Source organism: Lolium perenne, chromosome 6, assembly GCF_019359855.2.
Source record: "Lolium perenne isolate Kyuss_39 chromosome 6, Kyuss_2.0, whole genome shotgun sequence".
Taxonomy (NCBI): domain Eukaryota; kingdom Viridiplantae; phylum Streptophyta; class Magnoliopsida; order Poales; family Poaceae; genus Lolium; species Lolium perenne.
In genome coordinates this window covers 178,203,280-178,213,070 of record NC_067249.2, presented here as the reverse complement: position 1 = coordinate 178,213,070, position 9,791 = coordinate 178,203,280, and the positions used below count along the sequence as shown (strand labels likewise).

The 9,791-nt window shown below is 42.1% G+C and overlaps 1 protein-coding gene across 2 annotated transcripts; it reads left to right on the top strand.

Moving 5' to 3' along the window:
- Positions 1–2,104: 2,104 nt before the first annotated feature.
- Positions 2,105–8,846, top strand: LOC127306816 (ceramide kinase). Of its 2 annotated transcripts, XM_051337529.2 has the most exons (13): positions 2,106–2,323; positions 3,029–3,187; positions 3,343–3,510; positions 3,600–3,692; positions 3,812–3,904; positions 5,110–5,371; positions 5,456–5,482; positions 5,597–5,681; positions 6,545–6,694; positions 7,144–7,245; positions 7,337–7,723; positions 8,090–8,156; positions 8,238–8,846. In XM_051337529.2, the coding sequence occupies exons 1-13, from the start codon at positions 2,225–2,227 to the stop codon at positions 8,373–8,375; spliced, it is 1,830 nt and encodes a 609-aa protein (XP_051193489.1). In that variant the 5' UTR covers positions 2,106–2,224; the 3' UTR covers positions 8,376–8,846. The 2 variants fall into 2 exon arrangements, with proteins under 2 accessions (XP_051193491.1, XP_051193489.1); XM_051337531.2 differs by lacking the exon at positions 5,456–5,482 and having other exon boundaries at positions 2,105–2,323.
- The last annotated feature ends 945 nt before the right edge of the window (positions 8,847–9,791 follow it).

Below are 9,791 nucleotides of genomic sequence, written 5' to 3'. Positions count from 1 at the left end.
AGAAAAGAAAGTTTTATAGTCCATAGAGGATGACATGCGGGTCCCATTTTGCAGCAGCGGTATCACCGTTTGAGAGGCGGCAGGGGATCGAAAGAAAAAGGCAAGTGACCAAATATGAGGTGCCAAAAAAAATCCAAGAAAAGAAAGTTTTATAGTACATAGAGGATGACATGCGGGTCCCATTTAGCAGCAGCGGTATCACCGTTTGAGAGGTGGCAGGGGATCGAAAGAAAAAGGCAAGTGACCAAATATGAGGTGCCAAAAAAAATCCAAGAAAAGAAAGTTTTATAGTACATAGAGGATGACATGCGGGTCCAATTTAGAAGCAGCGGTATCACCGATTGAGATGCGGCAGGGATCGAAAAAAAGGCAAGTGACCAAATATGAGGTGCCAAAAAAACTCCAAGAAAAGAAAGTTGATTGCACATAGAGGATGACATGCGGGTCCCATTTAGCGGACGGTTTCAACGTTTCCAAGGCGGCAAGGGATCAAAAGAAAAAGGAAGTAGCCAGAAATCAGGGGGTCAAAAAAAATCCAAGAATAGAAAGAATTTTGGTTCATAGAGGATGACATGCGGGACCCATGATCCTGCATCGTAAACGGCTCGATCGGAGAACGTTGAACGAGATGGCGCGATCTAGAAAAAAAACAATGCCAGAGAGGCTGCCATCTGGGCCCTACATCCCTCGGCGGTGCGGATTTGCGTTGACTCGGCCGGCGAACCTGAGATTTCGAGATGCACCACGTCCCGGGCCACCATACGCGACGTTTTGGCCGCTTTCGTCGGGCTAGGTGGCCTCAAAAACGAGAAAAAAAAAGTTTTGACATGCACCACGGAGGGACCCAAAATCGTCGGCCATGGTACACCAGCAACCACGGCACGACTTCAACTTCGTCGGCCATGGCAACTTTTCTTGTAGTGTTGAGAGACAAAAAAAACCTATTTGCCTCTTGAGTGTTCTCTCAAGCGAAGGGGTACGAGACGTGTAGCTAGTGATTAGCTGGTATCTACTAGACCAACCCTAAATAAATCAAGATTTTTATAACACCCTCTCCCATCCAACGGTCTCAACAGCGGCATGAGGGGTGGGGACCTATTCTTTTATGTGTTCTAGTTTCTTCTAGGCCCTTGTTTTTGTTAGGTTTTGGTCTCCCTTGTGGCATCAGCGAGGCGGTGACAACAATGGTGTGTTGGAATAAGATCTCTCTGACCTCTGTCTTCCTCGTCAACGTGGCTGGCGTTGGCGAAGGGATAGTGGGTGTATGTGCCACCATATCTGTTGTATTTGCATGGGTCTTGCGAGTTAGTGTGGTATTCAAGGGAAGTTGAAGTTTCCGTTTGTTTGTTGTGGGACATGTCCGATCTCTTTGTTCATTCGGGTATTTATGCAGCAAGGTTAAGTTTATCCAACCCTCTGAAGTCGTGGCGAATGATTGCAAGTCTATATTGTTGGGTGTTCTCGGGCCATGTTCCTTCAACGATTATTTGATCTTGTTGTTCTCGGCGAGTGGCTATATTGTGGTCTTCAAATGCCTGGTTGGCGAGGCCGTTTTGCACGTGCTCCAGTCTTTTTCTGATTACCGAGTGCATGTTTTAAGCTCCAACAGTCGAAGAAAGAAGACGACCAATATGATTTTCGGCATGTTTTTATATCTCTATTATAATGTCTCCAGTTTCCCTTAATTAATCAGATATAATGGCATGTACAGTCGTCACTCATGGTTGCCATGAATTTTTTTTGCTTAGTTGAAGGAAAATAAAGAAAAAAATGTTGGTATCCATTAGCTAAAGGATAATCCCTTGCAAGATAAGAGAAGGCTATTTTCTCTATTGTACCATTTATCTTCTCTTAGCAACACAATTTCTATTAAAATATAATTAGTTCTCAATTATTTCTAGGGATGACAATAAAAGATAATGTATTATACCACTTATTATATTTTTTTTTGTTTTCTCTAGATATGTTCAAACTAGCACGGCTGCGGACTGCACGGGCCGTCACTATCCGCCCTCCGGCCAGGAACTTCCAGCAAGCAAGAGGAAGCAATCAACACGGACCGGGTCAAGTCCAACCCAATCGCACACGCACGAATCGAACTAACAAAAAGAAGAAAAAAACAACCGTGCCACCGTGCCCGTCCCCGCCGGACGAACAAGCAGCGGCAGAGCGGAAAATTAAGCGGTACGATCGAGCTCAATAGCGGCGGAAGAGAGTAGAGGCCATGCAGGGCGACGGCGGCGAGGTGCTGTTCCTGGGCAGCGTCGGAGAGGTCACCGTCACCCTCGGCCACGACGGCCTCTCCTTCCAGCCTCTCCACCCGGTACGCCTCCTGCCCGACTCTGCTCGCGTCGCGGATTGATTTTGTCAGATCCTAGGAGCCAAATTCGTTTCCGTACAATTAATTTGAAGGGATTCTGTTGTTTTCTAGGATAATTGCTTGTTAGGGTCGTAGATTTGCAGCTTCAGGGGTTGAATCGAACAGTTGGCTGATAAGCAGCTGCAGATTTACAAAGAGTACAGTTACAGTTAACCGCGTTGGTAACATTATACTAGCTGTGAAACTGTGAAGGATCACCACCTCGGACAACATTTAAGTATTTTTGTTCCAACAGAAGTAGCATTTGTGAGTGATGAAAGAGGGTCTGGCCACTGGCCAGCCGAAACATGATCTTCTTTAAGTATCCAAACCATCCTCGAAAAAGAAAAAAAAAGTATCCAAACTAGAAACCAAGAATCCTCCCGTACCTTTGTGAACCCATCTTTTCGCAATTCGCAACCTCAACTTCAGTTGCTCTCTTCAAGGAAGGGTTCCAGACGGTGTGGGGAGCCAAACATCTGAATATGACATTTCATATGCATCCCATCTAATCCTATCAACCAGGATAGTTGTTGCAAGTTTTCCGGTTCCTTGTGAGGGTCACATTCTTTCTTGGAGTGCCATGTACTTGCAGGAGAGTGTTATATTTCCTTTTTTTACCATTTTCCTCTTTGGTTTCTGCTCATCATGCTACATTTTTTTTTGCAGGAACCGAGTTCTTCATGTTGGACATCCATAATATTGCAACCAAAATTAGAGAGCCAAATCAAGTTTGCAGATGTCTATGCCGTGGAGCTTCTCAGTGAAGGCCCGGTGTGTGGACCTTGGAATCCAAGGATTGCCATCCAAGGCAAGACAAATAATGAGGTTATAGCATACATTCTAGTCATTTTACAGACTTTGTTTTCCTTAGTTTGTGCCCAAGCCTTCTGCCACTAAAAAAAAGCATTACTATTATAGTTCCCCCGCATGTCTTCATGTTTATGATTGCACTCTTTTCACAAAAGCTGTTTCTCATGCAGATGCACCGATTTGCCGTACATGTGGTGACCAGATCAATAAAACAACCTTCTCCATGGGTACCTTGTGAATATCTTTTTGGACACAAAGACCCGGAGATCTGCAAAAACTGGGTTGAGATTCTCAGTGCATGCACAAATAGTGAACAGGATAGGCCCAAGAATCTACTGGTAGTTCTGATGTGTTTCTTCCATATGTAACGCAGCATTGCTCTGATATATTTAGTATTTTGTTTAATTAACTCTTCAGCACACTGCAGGTATTTGTCCATCCACTGTGTGGAAAAGGTAGAGGTCGCAAAAATTGGGAAGTGGTGGCTCCTTTATTTGACCGAGCGAAAGTGAATACGAAGGTAAACCTTTTTTACTGATGGAAGCATAAATGGCAACAAGAGTTAGAGATGAGTAACAGTGCTCATGCCTGATTTTTTTTTTCCTTTTTGTTGCTGATGAGTTTGTGACACATCTTCAGGTGATAACCACGGAGAGAGCAGGGCATGCATATGACACCTTAGCATCACTATCAGATAAAGAACTCAAGAAGTTTGATGGTGTTGTTGCAGTGGTATGTCGATTTATTTATTATGGTACTATGTTGACTTTTCTATTCTTATACCTCTTCGCATTTTATGGGGCAGTATTTTGCTAGTCACGAGGTTCACGAGGTTTCATTTCCTTTTCAGTGATCCGCAGCTAGAATTTTTCATTTTCATTCTTTTCAATAATTGATGATCTGAAGCCAGAATTTGGCATTTTCTAGTACCTTTTCTATAATTTATGAAGTTATGTTAGAATGATAGGAAATAAGCCTATGCGTTGCTATGGTTTCATTTTTATTAAATGTCAAGTCAAAAGCAAGCTTCGTTCTTTAGCTTGGACTGTGTGGGTTTGTTGCTTTCAGATTTGATGTTTGTACGGATAAAATGGTAATATAACCAGGAACCAAAATACAGTGAACTGAAAATGGAATCTGCATATTGCGATCCCCATAAGGTGAAACTGAATCTGCACATCTCCATAAGCAAATAATTTTTTTTGACAGCACTACAACTGAATAATCACTTAATTGAACTGAAAATTAGTGCCCTAAAATAGGAACTCCAGCATGAGACCTTCCTACAAGAACTTTTGTATCCAAAATAAGGGAAATATCGACCTTCCTATATGTTGAAGACAGAGAGATTATCCGAACCAGCGATGACAGGTTGGTCCTGAACGGGGGTGGACTGGAGCCATGATGAACCAGATCAACTGTAAGACCACTAGGTTGGCGCAAACCCTTTTCAGTTGCTCGTTCTGAATAATTCATCTAATCCACCAACATGTTTTCTCGAAATAACATTAATTGTAAGAAACGAGCACACGGCTAGCTGGTTCGCCAGCAGCAGTAGACCTTTTTGAGCCCTCTGAAACGAAAGGACCAAGTCATGTGTAGTTTATTTTGCAAGATAAAAGGCTGTTAAGAAATTACAGACAAAAGGGCTATTGTACCTCCTTAATAAACAACCACTATCTAAAATCAGTGTGAACAAGCTGTATGTCTTTGGTAAGAAAATTCACAGAGATAACTTCCCACGTGTTCTAGAGTTTTTTTTTCATATGACAAATGGAACCTTCCATTGTTTACTGTTTGAAAAAATGAAAATGTAATTCCATTCTGCATTTTGAGAGAAAGCATAACCAAACTCCTATACTTCATCTTCTTTTGGACCTCTTATTATGCTTACTATGTTCATCCTAATTTTATCTCCGCTCCCTTCACATTTATAGGGTGGTGATGGTTTATTTAATGAAATTCTGAATGGGCTGCTAAGCTCGAGACATAAGACTTCATATCCGCCTACTCCAGAGGGCTTCGGTTATGTTGGAAGCACTGAGACACACCAAGGATATAGAAATGATGGGCTAAGCAACAGTATGCCCACATCTGATGCTGTAAATGTCATGCTCCCTGGGGGTTCGAACAAATCTGATGACCATGAACCTCTTCTTTCAACTGCACAATCTCCCGGATTAGACATCTCATCATTAAGTATGTCCCTTTTTGTTTTACATGCACCGCATATTATGTAGAGCAATTTACCGTGTAAAGATTTTTGCATGTTTCTGATTGCAGACCCTAATACGGAACCATCCAGTGGAGGTCAATGTGTAACCAAAACTCAGTTATTCTGTCTATCTTAAAACTGCTAAATTTGAGGGCCACTGACATGACAGATCTCACTTTTGTGTAATGTTGAACTTGGTGATACTGCAGATCAAGTGCCTTCAGTCTCCTTCCCAAATGATTGGTTTAGGCTTGGCATAATTCCTTCTGGCTCAACAGATGCTATCGTTCTCAGGTATTGATTTCGACACCTAAGTTGTAGCCGTACAAACGGAGGCCGAGCTACACGTAGTTCTTTATTTCCAAACACTCAGAATTCGTATTTAAAAATTTTAAAAATCCAAATCAAAATTCTAGAGATAGCCAATGATGTATACTACAATGGTGTAAAATCTGAATACAAACTACTTTCTATTCTAGGCTACACAAAAAGGACAAATTCTAACAAATTTTATAGTAAATATGAGTAGTACACATTTCAAGACTACTAATTTTGTCAGATTTTGTCAATTTCGTGTAGCCTAGAATACGAATCAGTTTGCATTGATATTTTGCACCATTGTAGCATACATCACTGGCTACCTATAGGATTTTGTTTCAGATTTTTTTGAAACTTTGAAATACAAATTTTAAGACTTCGAAAATAAAGAGCTACATGTAGCTCGGCCGCCAAAATGCCACACTCCTGTACAAACAGATTATACACTTCTCAGTACTAATCACTGAGTTTGTATTTTTAGGGGTAGGCTGTTATGTACCTGATGCAATTCATTCCCCTTCTAGTCTGTAGCCATATTGCATTGCATGTCACTATGTCAGTTGGTCATAATCCCGCATGGTAGTGGATATTTTCGCCATTACCATCTGTCCATCTCCATTGGAGCATTGTGAAGCAAAGCATCCTGTAATTGACACACCTGCCAAATTAGCATCATCTTCATCTTTCGGAACAATCATGTATCTTACATAATTTCTTAGGTTTATCCATTTGCATGTCATTATAACCATTTGCTTGCTTGCTGTAGCTAAATATCCTTGTGTACATACTTATCAAATCCGGTTCTATTCTGGTTGTAAACATCTTATCGATATGTGCAGCACAACTGGGGAGCGTGATCCTGTGACATCAGCTCTGCTTATTATCCTTGGTAGAAGGATGTCGCTTGATATAGCTCAAGTAGTCAGATGGAAGAGTAGTCCATCGGCTGCGATCTTACCTACTGTACGCTACGCGGCTTCATTTGCAGGGTATGTAACTTCTTTTAGGACATGATGTAGCTGCTACCTATTACTTGTATAAATTGAGGGAGAAAACCATGGATATGACTACTGATCATCTAGTTCTTAAACGCACTAATATGCACTACCAGCATATGTATGCTACAACAACTTCGACATCAGCCTACCAAATAGTCATAAATATGTGGCACAAGCTACAGGAGTTTCAATGTTCAGCTTAATCTCCTTAAATAATCTTGAACATAGCTAGACTTAGCTTTGCTTTCATTGTTTGATGTAAGTAGGTTCTTCGTTTTGATGCGTCATTTGGATCGCTGATTTTTATGGAGTTGCAATTTAACATGGATTGATCATATAGTTTTATTTTTACCTAGTCAGGGTATGTGTATATCATATATGAACCCTCTATGGGTTCCTCTTCTGCACAATTGTTGATGCTTTTTGGAATCTGCTTCTAGATATGGATTTTATGGAGAAGTTATAAGGGAGAGTGAAAACTTCCGATGGATGGGCCCCGCACGTTATGATTTTTCTGGAACAATGGTCTTTCTGAAGCACAGGTGGTTAATAGTGGCTGTTGGACCCTTTCTGGTGTTATCTTTTTTTTTTTCCAGTTAGATCACAGAATGATAAACCGTAACCATTTTTCAGATCTTACGAGGCAAAAGTGGCTTTTCTTGAGAATGGGAATACTGATTCACTTACAGCATCAGCAGAGAATGTTTCAAGTGGAGTAAAACTACTACAACCACGTCAGAAAAGACCTCGCAAGACCATCTGCCAAACAAATTGTTCTGTATGCAAAGAAACTTCAACGTCTGGACAAAGTTCAGAAGGTGAGAATCCAGACAGCTCCCAGACGATTTGTGAGAACCCAAAATGGGTCTGGTCCAAGGGGCGATTTCTCAGTGTTGGAGCAGCCGTCATTTCGTGTCGCAATGAAAGAGCCCCCGATGGCCTAGTGGCTGAAGCACACCTCTCAGATGGTTTTCTTCATCTTCTGCTAATTAGAGATTGCCCTCTTCCCTTATACTTATGGTAAGAATACTGTTCCAAGTGCTCCAGCTTATTTGGTAGTACTCTGTAGCGCAAAGTGCTTACAAAACCTATTCCTGAAACTTTATAATCGAGCAGAGCTACTTCTTATAAAGAATGCTGAGGCCTCATTCTTTCAAAAATAAATGTATGTGCACTCTCACTTAAGGGACACTTGGCAACACAGAAATAAAAAATGGTTAAAAGTATATTTCCAGTTTTCTGTTACTTGTTTCCCTAAGTAAACAGCATTACAAAAATTGCTGAACAATAGCCTGCGTGTTTTATCTCTCTGCATATAGCTTTTCAGAATGGAAGTTTTATCTCTATATCTTCAGTATGTTTTTGACGAGGACATACTATCTGCAGGCACCTGACACAATTCACCAAGAAGGGATCAGACCCTCTAACCTTCAAGTTTGTTGAACATCATAAGGTATTCCTTTTCCTTGTTCCACTCTGCCCTGCTTACCACCTTCATTTCATTGAATTTAGTGAAAGCTTACTGTTTGCGCAGACAAAAGCATTTACCTTCATCTCATCGCACGACGAAAGTGTATGGAACTTGGATGGAGAGCTTTTTCAGGCCAGTGAGGTGTCTGTCCAAGCTTGCCGGGGCCTTGTCAACCTCTTCGCATCAGGGCCAGAGGTGTAGTAGTGCTTATAAGTCATTTGTTTGTCCCAAGGTAGGACATCGGAAAGTTATGTTGTAGACCACCTGTAGAAAATCACCTGTACATATGGATATTACAGTACCCGCACGCCGCACCACGTAGTATGGAACATGGGATGCTTCCTTCGATTTTACTGGAAGGAGGAGCAGTAGAGTTTGTACTTAAAAGCAGTGAAATTCCATGTGTTGTTCAGTTGTTGTAATACTGCAAGATTAGGGTTTCCGTCATGAATGAATCCCCGTGTTCGCTAGAAGCTGTGTGGACCGTGGACATACTCAAAAACTTGGCTCCTGAAGATTTACTCCGTGTATAGCAGCACACAAGCTGAAGATTTACTCTCTTGTTTCTTGAGAGGAAGCTGAGGATCTACTCTTGGTTGGTGGATGCGCAGAGGGCGACAATGAGAACAAGCTGCCGATTTCGGCCCACTTTGCAGCTGAGCTAATTGAAAACACACGTGATGTCATTTTTGGATGTTGTCGGCATCGGTGGGGAGCACGACTTTACTCCTCCTCTGGACAGAACTGAATGCCTGAATCGTGGTTCATCCCCGTGTGTGGTCATCTTCTCCTACTTGCAGTCTTGCAGCTAGTAGCATCCATGTGCCGGAACTGTGTGCGTGCAACGTGCAGCGTGGAGTGACAGACGAGGATGCATTCGAGTCGACCGTGCGAGAAGAATGATCGCCTCACCTGCACTGCACTGCACTGGCGGCGGGTGTCGGTCGGTGTGGAGCAAGGAAGACAAGGCAAAGCGACCGACGCGGCCTTCGGATTTCTGACCCCGGAACAATGGGTGTCGGTGCCTTTTGTGGTGCGCGCGGCCAAGTGTTTCTTTACGCCCGGCCACGAATCGGGGACCCATATGCCGTCGCGTTTGTGTTGTGCCGCTACAGCCATCTTTCTCTTTTCGCTTCTCTCGAGAAATCATCATCATCTTTGTCTCTCTTTGGCGTGATAGCTCAGCATCTGCCATGGTGCTCAAAGCAAAAAAAATATCTTCATTGGTCAAATTACACCACGGCTCCTCCTTATTACAGAGAAAAGCAAAAGGAAGAATAAGCTGCAGATTAATCATTCTGTTGTAGCAGAAGATTGGACGAGGCTACTTCTCGATGGACCTAGAACTATAACCTAATTCTTGGAAAAACAGTTTTATGTGCAATTCATGTGTAATTAAAAGGTACACGCAATTACATCCTCATGTGGAATTCTCACGTGTATGAATCACAATGCAAATCTAATAGCACCTGATTTATTCTCAGTTGACTAGAATTAAGCTAATTTTGATGTCATTGAATATTAGTTGCAACTTGTGATTAGCATGAATCACGGAGCAATCCAACAATCAAGGACTCTTGCAACTCATGTTGTAACTAATAACCAGCATGAATCACA

Coding starts and splice junctions, on each gene's coding strand:
- LOC127306816 (XM_051337529.2), top strand. CDS start 2,225: ATGCAGGGCGACGGCGGCGAGGTGCTGTTCCTGGGCAGCGTCGGAGAG. Junction 3,511..3,599: donor ATAGGCCCAAGAATCTACTG/GTAGTTCTGATG, acceptor AGCACACTGCAG/GTATTTGTCCATCCACTGTG. Junction 3,693..3,811: donor GAGCGAAAGTGAATACGAAG/GTAAACCTTTTT, acceptor ACACATCTTCAG/GTGATAACCACGGAGAGAGC.